Below are 15,153 nucleotides of genomic sequence, written 5' to 3' on the forward strand. Positions count from 1 at the left end.
GGGGGTGGCAGCTTGGGGCTTTTGCCAGCAAAGGTGGCCACTGCCTGTCTTGTGATCATGTGTGGATCCCAGCTTCCCTTGCTAGCCCCTCACAATAAATGTGGATAAAGAGATGCAGTTGGAAATAGATCTTCAAAATAAGTCAAGATGTTTGGAAGGGAAAAAGGAGAAAAACATAAGACAGGGGCCAAAAAAAAAAAAAACCAAAAAAAACCAAAAAAAAAAACACGTAAAAATTGAAAAGTGTGAAGATATGAGTCTGTAAAACAGATTAAAGCAAAGCTATATATAGAGAGGAAGACCTTCAATCATCAGACTCCTCCCTAAAGCCACCACAGATGGAGCACACAGCATCTTGATATCCCTTCTATACCTGACTGAAACACCAGAGAAATGTCACAACAATGTTGTTTTTAACAAATTAAGCACATTTGAAAGCACAAGGGGGTGGTTTTGCTCTACAGGAATTTATGAAAAAGAAATAAACTATTGCTATCTTAAAAAAATACAAGACACAGAGGGGGGTTTATATTTGGTTTATCTTAACAGATAAAGAACATCACTGTAGACAAAAAAAGGAATGAACTAAAATCCTTGGAAAACTGATATTAATGGAAAACAGTTAAAAGAACAGGGTGAGTCAGATTCTGACCAAGAGGGAGAATTGCTCGGTGAAATAACAAACCCATGAATCCAGGATAGAGAAGGTACCAAAGAACAAGGAAAAGGCAAGCTGGAATACAAAACCTATGACTATCAATATTGTGCAGGATTGTATTGCTATCTGTGAGGAAAAAATATACAGAAAGAAAGGTTAAAGGGGAAAATTAAAAATCTTGCATAACTGATTATAACTGAAAACTCTTTAGGGAAAAAATAGTAAGATGGAAACAAAAATGTAAGTGAAGTAATGTAACTGTAAGGAAAAGGACAGATGCATTTATATATACAGCTAAAAGCAGGGAATATAAAAAGAAGGAAGGGTTGAGTATGTGTGTAATATGGGAGAGATGTGAAATTTTGCTTTCAGCACTTCTTCCCACCTCGTAACCAATTTCTAACAAATTCAGTAATGTGACAGAAGTTTCCTGAAGTAGCTATTAACAACCCTCCCAGATGGAGATCATTATTCAGTGGAATAATGAGGAATAATCAGGAAGGAATAATGAGGAATAATCCCATCAGGAAGGGATAGCATCCTATTTCATCATCAAGTTACACTGCACTTCCACATTCAGGGAGCAAGAGGATAGAGTGAAAGGTAGGAGAACAATGAGAACTGCTCAAGAATCCAGGGTGACAGAAGCTGAGTAAATAAAGATAATGGAGGTTAAGGCTGTTTTTGGACTAGCTGGAACTTCAGGATTGAAAATTCTAGAGCTTTAAAAGGAAAAAAAGCTATTGAAGGACTACAAAGGTAACCCAAATAATTTTTTAAAAGTAATTTGAATATAGGCTTATAATACTTCAAGGCAGTTGTTATCAATATATAAATAATTTTATGAACAAATATGTATGTTAGTGTCAAAAAGTACAAAGAAAAGTTAGTCTTATGCCTCCTGACTCTACAAAATTATAGAGAATATATTTATAAAAGATTATGTAGACATTGTTATGAGTAAACTAAATAAATATGGCAGCAAGACCAGATGAATTTACAGTTAAATATTGTAAGGATCTAAAAGGAGTTTTAATTTCAGTAAAAGACTTATTTGATAGTATCATGCAAGTAGGAGACATTCTTTTCTTATGGATAGTTTTAAAATCTAAAGAGATGTGGTATTCAGTCAGCTGCTCAGGCAGGTCAATATAAAAAATTACTCTGCCTTCAATATATTCTGTAAAGGAATGCCTCTCTGAAAACTACCAAAGACATGTAGCTCTGGCAGGATAAGCATAGGAGGCCCCCACCTTTTGAGATGCAGAGATGAAATCTCCTGTAGAAATCTGCCAAAAACATAAGGAGCAAATGTTGCTCTTTTCCAGTGTCTTCCATATGATTGCTTTAACTGAAACCCTTTCCTTTAAAAGCTTTGACTGGTTTCTCTTTTCAATCAGTTCAAGTATTTGGGTGAAAGAGAAAAGGATTCAGTTTTTTAAATATGGGCAACTTTTACAAAGACCCTGTTAGACATATAAAATTAAATGTTTAAAGGAGAGACTGGGGAAAACCAGTGCAATAGTGAGCAATATAGAAAGGACACTATTCATTCTGCACTGAGGAGGTTTAGAGACCATAGATGTCTTCAGCCAGGATCCCAGACATATTTCAGTGCTAACACAACACTCTAGGGAGGCTGCTGAGGAAGAAGTTACTATTTTCCCTTGTAGGATGTGCCTGCACACTCACTTTGGTGAGTAACCATATTGCTTTAGATCCACTGTTCACATGACGAATGCTTCTTGCAAAGGTGCTCTCCTTGTACAGAAGGAAAAGAATGAAACCCCATTGTTCTTACTGTCTGCTACCTGGCTCTGTGTGGAAAGGATTTTTACATCCGCCATGGAAAATCTCATAGCCTTAAATGTAGGATGCCCTTTTGATGGAGAAACAATCCCAACAGGACTGGTAGAACTGGGAGGTTCTTTGAAATATGGATGTCATTTCATAGAAGGTAAAGCAGCACATGTCGAAAGTGATGTTTTTCAAAACTGCAAAAACGTAAGGTGGTAAGAGGTTGTAAACTGTAACATGGAACATACATACAGAAATTTACAAAAGTATGGGTACAATGTCTGTAAAATATTCCTACTAAAATGTTGCTTCTATACCAAGAAAATTAATTTACTTTTAGAAAAGCAGGAAAGGAACTTCTTTCATTTGTAATTGTTAACACTGTTCTCAAAATCTTCTATCTGGAATAAAGTAAAAGATATGTCCAAATGTCCAAAGATATCTTCTTTTTGGAAAAAAAAAACCCCAAAACCCAAAAAATGAACAAATAAAACCACACACAAAAAACAAACAAACAAACAAACAAAAACCAACAAAAAAAAACCCCCAACAGGCAATAATAATAAGCCAATTCTAAAGTCCAAGACAGCAAGTATTTTTAAACATCTCCCATTCATTTCTAGACCTAATCTACTTGTCTTTACACTAAAGAATCAGGATAGAACAAGTTCCCAGAACTCCTAATGAGCTGCAAGTAAAGGAGTATATTGACAGAGATTGTAAAACCTGCTCCACAGCATTATATACATGTATGCGGAAGAATTTAGAAAGGTGATGGCAAATAACCTCAGGGCCATTTTTCTAAACTTGGAGAACCAGATGCAAAATAGAAACTGGACCTAAATACATACTTTATAAGGCTGAAAGTTACTGAAGGTGTTTTAAACAAAATAAAATAACCTGAGAATGTATCTTACTTTAGTGCAAATAAGGTGGTATGTGAGACCCACTAACTGTAATAAGAACATCAAAAGCAGGTAGACTGTAGACGTGACACACCCCATCACCTGATGAATGCCAGACTCTGCATCTGTTTATGAGTTGTGGGTTTTTTCTAGAAATTTGCCTCAACATGTAACAGCTAGTTTTCAGAAACTGATAGTAAGTTCACAGCTGATAAAAGACACTGAAACCAGTTTTAAGTGGTATTGCCCTTAAACAAATAAATTTCTTTTTTTCTTTAGTAGTAATGAACATACATACTTCTGGTCACATATCAAATTGTAAAAGTATGTCTTTTCTAAGAATAATGTATTATTGATGTATCATTTAGGTCTGATTCTAAGAGTTATGGGCAGCAAAATGACCTTGCACTTCAATCCCCTTGGGTCACTGGACCACTGGACTTGGCCTTCCTGTGACAATGATGATTTTGTCTAACTCTGATGTCTTAAAGGGATGAATCCTTTTATATCAATATATGTAATCTAACAGTTTCTTCACAGACAATAAAATACAGTAAAATTAGGCACCATGTGGTGAATAGTTTAACTCTTAGCTATTCAGAACTCTGAATTCTAAGAAGGTACATTAAAAAGAGAAAAATAGGTACAATACCTAAAAATCCAGGACAAAAAAAGTTCTTTTCTTGTTCTGTTTAAAACATAAATCAAGATACTTCAATCAAGTGTTTCATGTATTGAAGGCTGGATCTACTGTATCAAAAGTGTATCACTAATGTTACATTTTGGTGGGTATTTCACCATAAATCTTCTTTGTGTATCTAATATGAGCTCTGGGAAATGCTGTGATACAAATCTTTCCAAACCAAAAGACCTGAAAGGCTTAATGGTTTGGGTCAGTTGCAATGTCAAGAGAAGTTACTTCTTACTAATGTGCTTGAATACTATTTTCCTCAGTTCATCTATAGCAAACAGCATATGCTCGAGACAAACAAAATGAATTGCCACTGAGAAGCCACTGAAAAGATTTAATTATTTATTTCAATAGATGCTAACCCTGGCATGATGGCCTCCAGGAAAGTTCTGAACAGAAAATCCCTCCTTGGGCTGGAGGATTTCAGGAACTGATCGGGAGACGGAAAGAAGATCCACAGTCAAACACAGAAGCCTTGTACTGGGACTCTCTGAGGCAAAGATGATGTGTCGACATGTAGATCTTCGGAAGTAGAAATTCATTTGCTACACATCATGTCATTTTTATTATTTCTGATCAGTCTTTGAAGTGGCACAAAGCAAGTAGGTGAGTTTATGGTACAGGAGTTGGAAATGAGACTATCTACCCATACTATCTACCTGAACTGCTTCAGAGAAATGCTGTACCACAGAGAAAAGTGTTCATCTCTCCAGTAAGCAATGACATAACATTTTCACATGACATATAATGGGTTTAGTGAAATGTACAGTGATTTAACATGCTTCTGAGCTGTTTGACACTTGGATATGTGAGACTAGTCCATGCTAGGGAACTTCCTCTTTGTGTTAGAATTTGTGTCTTGTACAAACAGCTGCAGCCAAGTGATCCCCATTAATGTGAACAGAGGGCTCTCGCTGCAAAGATGCAATGAATAAAATAGCAACTCAATTAAAAGAATAAAATGTCCAGATTACTCACTCAATTAAAATAATGAGATGTCCAGATTACTCTTACACATAAACCTCAAAATTATTTTGACAATGAAAGTATTTTGGGGTCCTTACACTAACTTATAGCTAAAGATATATACATACATTAATATTTCTAACTCCTGTGCCTGAACTAGCACACAAACACTATAAGAAGCAGAGGCACTTGGAACCCAAAGACTTACTGATAAGTGATTTAAAAACCTCTTCTACAAATGTCTCTGTATAACTAATAGAACTACAATATGCAATTTAGCCATGGAGGGGAGTGACAATTATTTTACTTGCAGAGATACTGATATGACAATAGCTCTGAGTAATGACCTATGATGCTAAATTTGCCTTATCTAAGTCTATAAAATCATAATAATTAGATATAATATTTTTAAAAAGGTTTTTTCTTTCATATAGGCTATTTTGAGGAATTTTAACTGAGAATGTGATCAATCTGTGTGTTTTTTTCATTAGTGTCATTGGAGCTGCAAAAGTTTGATAATGGTACATTTCTAGGAAAAATATTTTGTCTGTAAGCGAAGGTATCTGTGATTTTCAGAAACTTTAGTTAGCAGCAAAAGGATACACTGTGTATTTCAAATAGCGAGAAAGATGAATGTCTATTTTAAGTTCAAAATGTAAGAGGCAGAAAGGATGAGGTGCTTAAGGGAAGTAGAGCAGTCAGCAACAAAAATCTGGAAAGAGAAACATTGGGAGAGTTGTGAAGGAAGGTGAAGTGGAAAAAGAAAACATAAATTAAGAATGATAGAAATATATTAAGTAGTGGGCTGCCAACTCAGCAGGATTTAAATCAGATCAGGTAGTTGAAAGGTCAGGCAGGAAACCACGGCATTTGTTAGATGCCCTCCAGAATCTGAAGTAACTTGGAGGCAATTTTATAAGTGTACTGCAGGAAAAGCATAGATCTACCAGGGGACGTAATTACATCCTTCCAGTATCTGAGGGGGGCCTACAAGAAGGAAGGAGATTGACTAGTTACAAGGGCATATAGTGACAGGACAAGGAGGAATGGCTTCAAGCTGAAAGAGAGTAGGTTTAAATAAGATACCAAGGAAGAAATTATTTGCTGTGGGGGTGACAAGGCACTGGAACAGATTGCCCAGAAAAGCTGTGGATGCCCCATCCATGGAAATGGTCAAGGCCAGGTTGTATGGGGCTTTGAACAACCTGGTTGAGTGGAGAATGTCCCTTTTCATAGCAGGAGGGGTAGAACTACATGATCTTTAATGTTCCTTCCAACCCAAACCATTCTACGATTCTACCCAAGGAAATGCACAGCCAAGAGAGACATACGGAGCAAGAGCTCCTGATATGAACACAGATGAGCTCTTGCCTATTCTTCTTTGCAAGGTGATGTATGGAGCTATTATCCAGGCCATTTATTGTGTAAAATGTGGTGTTGATGCATACAGTAGTGATGGTGGAAAGAGGAAGCATACAGAGCAAGGCAACCACTTATAGCTGGGCCTATATGGCATAATAGGCCTCCTTCACCAGTTATCAGCAGAAGCTGCACTGGGCATGATGTCAAACGCCCCAAGTCCCACAGAAGTGACTACTCAGCCAGTACTCAGCACTGGTGATGCCATACCTCGAGTCCTCTGCCCAAGCTCTGGGCCCTTCAATTCAGGACAGACATTGAGGTGCTGGAGCAAGTCCAGAGATGGGCAGGAGGAGCAACTGGGAGAGCTGGGGGTATTTAGGCTGGAGGAGGCTCAGGGCAGACCTTATCACTCTCTACAACTCCCTGAAAGAAGGGTGTAGGTAGGTGTGGCTTTTCTCTTCTCCCAACCAGTGACAGGAGAAAAAGAACATTGTTTCAAGCTGCACCAGTGAAGATTCAGAATGGACATTAGGAGGGATTTCTCCACAGAAAAGGTGATCAGACTTTGGGATAGGCTGCCCGTGGAAGTGCTGGCATCACTGTCCCTGGAGCTATGTAAGGAAAGCCTGGACGTGGCACTGAGTGCCATGGTCTGGTTCACAGGGTGGTGTTCAGTCATAGGTTGCACTCGATGATTTCAGAGGTCTTTTCCAACTTAATTAATTCTGTGATTGTGAGAAGGCAGGCTCGGTAAGCCCCTCGGCACTGCCCCAGCCTTTCACACGACCCACTAAAGCCGGGACGGCCAGGACGGTCGGGCAGCTGAGCATCCCCTGATTTATTGGGCAGCTTCCCCGGGGGCCTGTGCAGTCCCGGCCGAGCCAGAGAGCGAGACGCCCCCGTACCGGGGCCTGCGGGACCGCCGCCCTCCCCGCGCCCCCGCACCCACAGGGGGCGCTGCAGCACACGGCCGGGCCGGGGCCGACTACCGCCGCCGCCGCTGTCCTCCCGCCCCCAGGGCGCCGCGGATGGCGCCGGCCCCGCGGGGCGGGGCGGGGGCGACGGGCAGCGCCGCGGGGCCTTCTCCCCGCTGGCCCCGCCCCTGGCCCGGCGCTGCTTCCGCCGCCGCCGCCGCCGGCGCGGAGGGGGCGGGCCGCCCGCGGCGCCGGGCGCTCCCCACGCCTCCCCTTCCGGGCGGCGGCGCGCGCAGGCGCGGGGGCGGCGCGCAGGCGCGCGGCCGCGTGGGCGGGCGGCGGGGGGAAGGTGCGAGCAGCCGCCCGCGCGCGGCCGGCGGCGGCGCGTGTGTCCCGTGTGTGCCCCCCAGCGCCGCCTCCCCCGGCCCCGCCGCCGGATGCGGATGGTCCGCGGCGTTAGAAGATGGAGGGGGTGACGCTGAGCGAGGCGGAGCAGCGCTACTACTGCGACCTCTTCTCCTACTGCGACACCGAGAGCACCAAGAAGGTGGCGTCCCACGGGCGCGTCCTGGAGCTCTTCCGCGCCGCGCAGCTGCCCAACGACGTGGTCATGCAGGTACGGCCGCCGCCGCCGAGCCCCCGGGGGTCGGCGGGCCCGGGCACCGCCCCGCCGTGCCGAGATGGCCCCGGCCCGGCCCTTCCCCTCCGGCCGGCCCGCAGCCTTTCGGTCGTCCCGCCGGCGGGGACTCGGGGATCGCAGAATCTTCGGGGTTAGAAGGGACCTGTGGAGATCATCTCGTACGACCCCGTGCCGAGGCGGGGTCACCTAGAGCAGGTGACACAGGAACGCGTCCAGGTGGGGTTTGAGTGTCTCCAGAGAGAGGCTCCACGACCTCCCTGGGCAGCCTCTTCCAGAGCTCTGCCATCCCCAGTGTAGGGAGGCTATTGCTCATGTTGAGGTGAAACTTACTGTGATTTAGTTTATGGCTATTGCTCCTCATCCTGTCGCTGGGCACCACTGAAAAGAGTCTAGCACCATCCCCTTTGAGATATTTATGTGCATTAATGAGATCTTCACTCAGTCTTCTGTAGACTAGTCCCAGCTCCGTCAGTCTGTCCTGATCAGAGAGCTCCAGACCCCTGGTCACCTTTGTGTCCCTCTGCTGGACCTCTCTGTTAGCTCCTTGTCATTCTCGTACTGAGGAGCCCAGCACTGGACGCGGCTGCTGTCTGACCGGCCCCTGAGCCCCTCCGGCTGCAAGGGAAGGGCCGGGGCACAGCGAGGTGTGCGACCTGTGCCAGCCCCCCTCCCCTTGTCCACCTCCGACTGCAGGGCTGGGGAGGGGCTGGTGGCGTCTCTGCTGGCAACTGGTAGGAAAATATTCCGTGCCGACAGAGGCCATCCACAGCGTGAGAACCCCGGAGGGTATTGGGGGCACGAGTGAGATTTGCCCCCACGATCTGTTCATGAAGAGCAGCTCAGAAGGAAATCTGGTTTTGTATCTTTGGGAGCGACTGACACTGGTTCACTTCATCTAAGCCATGCAGTCTTTTTTGAGCATCGCTTGCCGGCAGGAATTAACTTACCTGTAGTCAGCCAAATGTTTCTAACAACGAAAAATGCTGTGTTAGGACTGACGCGGGTCCATACTTGCAGTATGTATGTGCACTGTTTTAGCACTTCCTTGGCCAGGCTATGTCTGAAACAGGTAGCAGTATTGCAGAGCTACGTGCACAGGAAAGGGAAGGTCTGCTTTGCTGTACGTATGTGATTATTTGAGGAACGTATTCCCAGTGAACCATTCTTATGAACGGCTATTTGTAATAGTTTGCTGCTTCTGCAGTTCCCTGTGTCATTGTTCAGTGCTTTAAAGTTTACGTAGTCTTTTAAGCTGCTGTGGGTAAAGCTGTATTTGGAAAGCCGTGCTGCCTTTTATGCGGTTTCATCCTCAGCCTAGTGAGATAAGCAGCCCTTTTAACAAAGTATTAAACTCACTGTTGCTAGAAACACAAATTGCAGGGTACTGAAATTCAGTGCCAGGAGAACACTTACTCACTAGGGTTGCTGTTGGTGTGTTTTGGGCTTCCCAGCTTGGTTAGTTGAAATGAGTTTAAGACACAGTGAAGTGGAAGAGGGCTGAATAAGAAATGGTTCTTCCTTGTAAAACCAGTAATCTCTTATTTGATGACTTGCTAGACTGGACTTAATGATAGGAGAGTCTGCATGCTCAGTATTATGAGTAAGGTTTCTTAAGGGCCACCCACTGCTGCTTTTTGTGTGTGGCCAAGCAGTTTCAAAAAAATCATCCCATGGAAAGTGAATGTTTACATCTTTACTGTATTTAGAAACTTCTTTTACATAAAACTTGTCTGAATCAGTGTATAGTAAACCAGTGCTACAGCTTTTATTTTATGCAGGAATTTAGTGCAAGAACTTGGAAAGACCTGGAATTTTGAAAACAAGTGTCCACAGATTGTATCCTTATCTTTTGCAGAGGAGGATAGATATTTTCCTGCAAAGGGGACTGCATCTGAAGAAGACAGACTACTCCGGCGTCATTCCATGGGTTCTAAATAAATTAACTCAAGAAGCAGACCTGGCTTATCACTGTAGTGATCTCAAGGAGAACCTTGCAGTTAAAATGGCAAACAAGATATTAGATTGCCTGAGGAATGAGACTGTAAATAGTACAAAGAAAGTTGAAATGCCCTTAGCAGTTTGACCCGTTATGAGTATCTTGTGCAATCACAGTTGGTCACCTGTGAAGTACCTTGTACTTCAAAAAGAATTTGGTTGTCTAGTTATTTTGTGTTCTTCTTTAGGTATGGCTCCTATCCCAGGTTAACACAGGCATGAATGTATTGTATTTGGGTTCTTCAACGGAAAATTGCGTTTGATGCTTTGGAAACTGAGACTGTGTAACTTAAACCTCAAGATGAAATAGCTTAAGAAATAAAGAAACCCTGTGAGGGAGATGGAATTTTCTTTTGACCACATGGGTACTGTGTTTTTACCTGTTCCTTTGAAGCACCTGATGCTTGTAGGGAAGTGAACTTGATTCAGTTACCCAATCCTTACATAATCCTGGAATGCAAGTGTAGTACTGGTCACATGAGTGCTAAGTGCATTTGTAGGTGTGCAAAACAGCGTAAAGTTGTTGCTCTTCAAGCTCAAGGGGACCAAGTAGTCCTAAGGAATTACTTTGGAGTTTTTCCTTTTCAATACTACAGGTTGGTAGGTACCTTTGAATAGTTCAGAACTGATTCCATTGGAAATGAAAATGTCTGACAGTTGCATTTTTAGACTCCTAATGTGTTTTACTTGAAGTTTGTTGTCTAAGGGCTGGATATATGTGCAGCCTTTTTTGCAAAGAGTTGTGTGCTTGTGAGAGATCTGTGTCACAGGAGCAAAAGCTAATACGTGTGTTTGTCTCATAGTTTCTAATCAGTTTCATTTCTCCCTCTGAGGGATACTGTCAGTTGCCTGTTTAGTGGGGATATATATAAGACTGAGAATATATAAAAGAACATATAGAAGACTGAAACAGTTAGGGATGTTGTATACCAAGTGTCCTGGGAAAGAAAACCTAGATCTCGATTTTGTACACATCTACAAAAGAACAACTTTATTATCAAAATAAAAATACCACACCAGAGATGCATGTGGCAGAACACCGGTCTCTATTAACCCACGTTTCTTCTCCTTATGCACATCTCTGAAATGAGCATTAAGGTAGAAGACTTGCATAAAAGAGTGAATAAAAGTACGTGTGTTAGAGTAAGAGGTCCAGCTACTTCACAACAGTTATGAGTCTTCAGATCACTCTCACAGGGTGTGGTTTCTCACTGCAGCAGACAAAAATCTAATGGTGAGTTGGCGCTGAGGAAGGTGCTCCTGTCTTCCCTCAGCCGTGTGTTCTACCTTGGAAAGACACTTGTGCCTGTCCAATGCTGTTGTATGCTGGCATCAGTGGCTATGTAGGCAGAAAATTAATCACAGCTTTTTGTTGCTTACAACTCTGTATCAAGTGACAGTGGGGTTGAATGAATGTCAATGCTAGCACAAGAAAGGAGGCAGGAAAACTCTTTGACAGAGAGGAAGTAGAGAACTTTCTTTGTTCTAGAGCAATTGGATATTTTAGCTCTGACCTGGCATGGGGTTTGTGTTAGCTTAAGCCACTGGAAGATGGAGGTGGCTCTGACTTTCCTTTGAACAGACAGTGAGCTGGTCCAGGGAGCTTGTTCAGCCGAAAGTTAGGTTTTATCAAATGTAATTGTCACTTGCCTCAGCTTGTGGCTCAGTTGCATGTGCGTTGGTGTTTGTGTGTGCAAGCTGTGTGACACAACACGAGTGATCCTGAGGAGCTGTCATTGCCCGTATTTAAGCACTTCAGGAGCTCCCCTTGCTGGAGTTCCAGCCTGGTCCTGTGCACTGAATGTTAGCTGGGATTCATTATGTGCCGTCCTGGGGTGTATCTTCGAGTTTAGCTTGATACAAAAGAAACGTAGTTGCCCCTTCTGGAGTGACTGCATGGAGGAGTGTGCTCCAGGAAATTGGCTTCAAAGGCATGTTTCATATCTGACCTAAAACGCTCACGTATGTATGCTAATAAAATCAGGTTTTGGTGCCTCTGCAGTGGTGGGGAAATGGCTTATAAAAGCTACAGTTAGCCAAAAAATGTGTTCTGAAACTCATTACTTGTGCATGGGATGAATATAGTAGCTTTTCCATTTGTTTGATTTGTAGAATTCTTACTTAGGTGAATTCATCACAGAATGTTTTGTGAATTTGTACTCTTGATTATGAGTCACAGAAACTTCACCAGACAAGAAGCAAGTCACTGGTGCATATGATACTCACCTGAAATTAATGAGTCAAAGCATCTTGCTTTAAAATACAACATTACTATAAAACTACAAATATGTGAGTATTGGCATGTATTTTCTCAAAAAATGTCATCTTCAGTGCTGGCATTGCACAGCAGCGTTACCTGACTTGTAATTTAGTGTTAGAAAGTCTTTGTCAGATGAATCAAACAATTATGCCCAGTTACTTCAATTACAGTAGGCTTCCATTAGTCCAGTAAAAACCTTGTGTAAACCAATTTTTGCTCTTGTTAGTCACCTTCAAGCTTTTTGTTTATTTTTTAAGGAGTCTTTAAAGTCAGATTAGTTTTGCTTGTTGTTGTTTCATTGATGGAAAAAATTATGCTCTGGTTGTCTACCTCAGCTCTCTGTCAGAGTTTGCTGCCCTCACATAAGAAGTTGTAAGGAAGTGTGTACCTGTGATGCAGCTGCTTCATTGAAAAGTCCAGACTCTGAGATGCAGGCATAGCTGCCTTCTGTTGTTCCTGGGGTGGGAGTTCTTGGCAGATAGAGGGAACAGAAGATGCAGTGGTGGTTTTCTCAAATACCAGAGCCCATCTGCTGACAGCACAATTATAAATGGAATTACAATCAAAATGAAATTGCAGGTGCTTGATTTAAAATGTCGGCTACTTTGTTGGAAAATGGATGGAGAAAGAAAGGGTTCTAAGAAAATAACAGCTTGTTCGCAGTTATTGTGTTGTTGCGGTTTCTGTTTCAGTGACTTTCCCTACAGAAAGACTACCTGTTTGGCAAATTAGTAGAGTCTCCTAAATGCCAGCTTTGAATGGAAGCTGAGCCAGGGCATGCTTAGGATTGTCTGTGTGGTAGAGACATGCAGAAGACTCGCTCCTTCTGGTTAATTTGCTGAATTTATTATTCTTTCAGAACTGATGGGGTAAGAAACTAGAATTCCTTATATATGGCAAATTTCATGCCTTCCTTTCAGTCATATGAATTTGGAATATGTTTAAAATAATAGCACTTTTAGATCTTTAAAAATGTATGCTGTATAAAAGGCTTTCTAAGCTTTCTTCTCTAATAGTGACCTATAACTAGTCTGTAACAAGCCCAAATGAAAAAAAATCACTTTATTTAATCCAACTCATACATTTTGGTGGGTATTTTTTGTTGTTGTTGTTTTAATTTTGGTTTCATTTCTTTTTTTAATGTTAAATCTTATATTAAAATGTTACAGATAAAAGACTTAAAATCAGTTAAGATTTCTTCTGAAGCAATATTCACAACAGGTCATTATCAAGGTATTCTTCCAGTGTAGCTACCTCTAACTATAGCAATTTTCTTACTAATATGTAGTAATTTTTTAGCCTAAACACCATAAAATCTATGGATCTGTAGACTTATGATTATAATGTTATCTAATTTACATATAATTTTTACATGTTTATATATTTTCATATAAAAGCTGTTTGCATGCATATATTATGCTGTATCCCAGACTTCATTTAGTAAACAAGAGTTGTTAAAAACCTGTTGTAAGTGCCTGGGTCTGATTTGTGATTCACCTACTTTTTCCCTCCAAATGTCACTGTAATAGAGTGTTCTGCTTTCAGCTGAGCAGTAGGTTAGCTTTGATTCCCTGTATTGATAAGATACATAAGGGTGTACTATCTGTTAGTGCCAGGAATGGCTTTTAATCTGCTGTTTATCCTGTGAATTATGCTTTGAATCTCTGCAGAATTTTGGTAAAATGTTTATTTAAGTGGTGTTACTTTCACAGAGACTATAGTGGGCTGAAAATTAATTTCTTTTTACAGTCAATTACTTGGAGTGGTCTAATATCTCAGCAGCATTTAGGAAGAGAACAATCATTGTTTTTTGAAACAAAAGGCAGGAAGTTAATGGCGAACCTTTAGGGCTTTAGATTAAGACTATTAGACTTATGTTTGTTTTTAGTGTATTTCTTGGTGTAATTGGTTTTGAGCCTTTGAAATTGGTTTTCGTACTGTACAGTCACTTACATAGTAAATAATTCCTTCACAATTCTGTATGCCAGCACAGCACTCAGATAATTTCAAGTATCACAGCTCAGCTTAGTTTGAAAACAGTTTATTCTTTTCTTTTTAAACATGCTGTCAGATGACAGCAGGGGTGATTAATATCCTTTCTGACATAGCTGGATAGAATTCTAGAATCGGAAATATCAGAGTCTTTGGCAAATGCAGCTGTCTTAGAATCAAGTTTGCTGTACGAAATTATGGATTGTAAATTTGATCTTTCACTGGTTAAAGTGATTCTTTTGTGTTACAAGTTTTAAGTACTTCACTGACTGTGAAAAATGGCAAACATGCTTTCATCTTAGTCTAATCTTCAGTAAATGTTACTGCAGATACTGTGAAATTATAGGACTTTGCTGGCAGTCTCTGTGACTTTTCAATTGTATTTTCTAGCTTTCAAAATAACAGTCCTTGCAGACACAATTCTACCTACTTGGTCATAAATATTTGCTGTTTTAGGTTAGTCTTTCTTGTAGAATTCCTAGATGTCATATTGAGAGTTCTGCTGTTTGTTTAAATGAGTTTGAAGTCAGAAGTGAGAGTGTGGGAAAATTATGTTGACTATCAGATTTTTCTCACTGGAGTTCCAATAATGATTAATGTAAGATTTCCTTCTTATTCTCTTTCCTTTAGCATTTCTGTTGACCATAAAGATATTCTTAAGCCAGCAATGTAATTCTTTCTAAATTAATGTACCAAGTTGGAAATCATGTTCATGACTTGTTTGTTTTTCCACCTGGGGTTAGTGTCTGAAGAGTTAAATTATCCCTACACTTGTTATAAAAAAATACAACATAACTTAGGCATGTCTGACTGTGTATAGGAACTGTGTTTTGAGAGCTTAAAAGACTTCAAAAAGATGACAGTCTTACCTGAATTTCTGGAATTATTGACTTCTGATGTCTAAAATGCTTCTGAAGTATGGTAACAGAGCTATGAGCAGGCTCAGTTTTAAATATATCTTTCACCTTTAATC

The 15,153-nt window shown here is 41.3% G+C and overlaps 1 protein-coding gene across 6 annotated transcripts in view; it reads left to right on the forward strand.

Annotated features, from left to right (window-relative positions):
• The first annotated feature begins 7,593 nt into the window (after positions 1–7,593).
• Positions 7,594–15,153, forward strand: part of REPS1 (RALBP1 associated Eps domain containing 1) — a 62,574-nt gene continuing 55,014 nt past the window's right edge. For all 6 annotated transcript variants that reach the window (XM_063390259.1, XM_063390265.1, XM_063390260.1 and 3 more), the window contains exon 1: positions 7,594–7,909. In XM_063390259.1, the coding sequence (XP_063246329.1) occupies positions 7,757–7,909 (153 nt within the window). In that variant the 5' untranslated portion in view covers positions 7,594–7,756. The remainder of the gene's footprint in view (positions 7,910–15,153) is intronic.

Source organism: Prinia subflava, chromosome 2 (assembly GCF_021018805.1).
Source record: "Prinia subflava isolate CZ2003 ecotype Zambia chromosome 2, Cam_Psub_1.2, whole genome shotgun sequence".
NCBI lineage: Eukaryota > Metazoa > Chordata > Aves > Passeriformes > Cisticolidae > Prinia > Prinia subflava.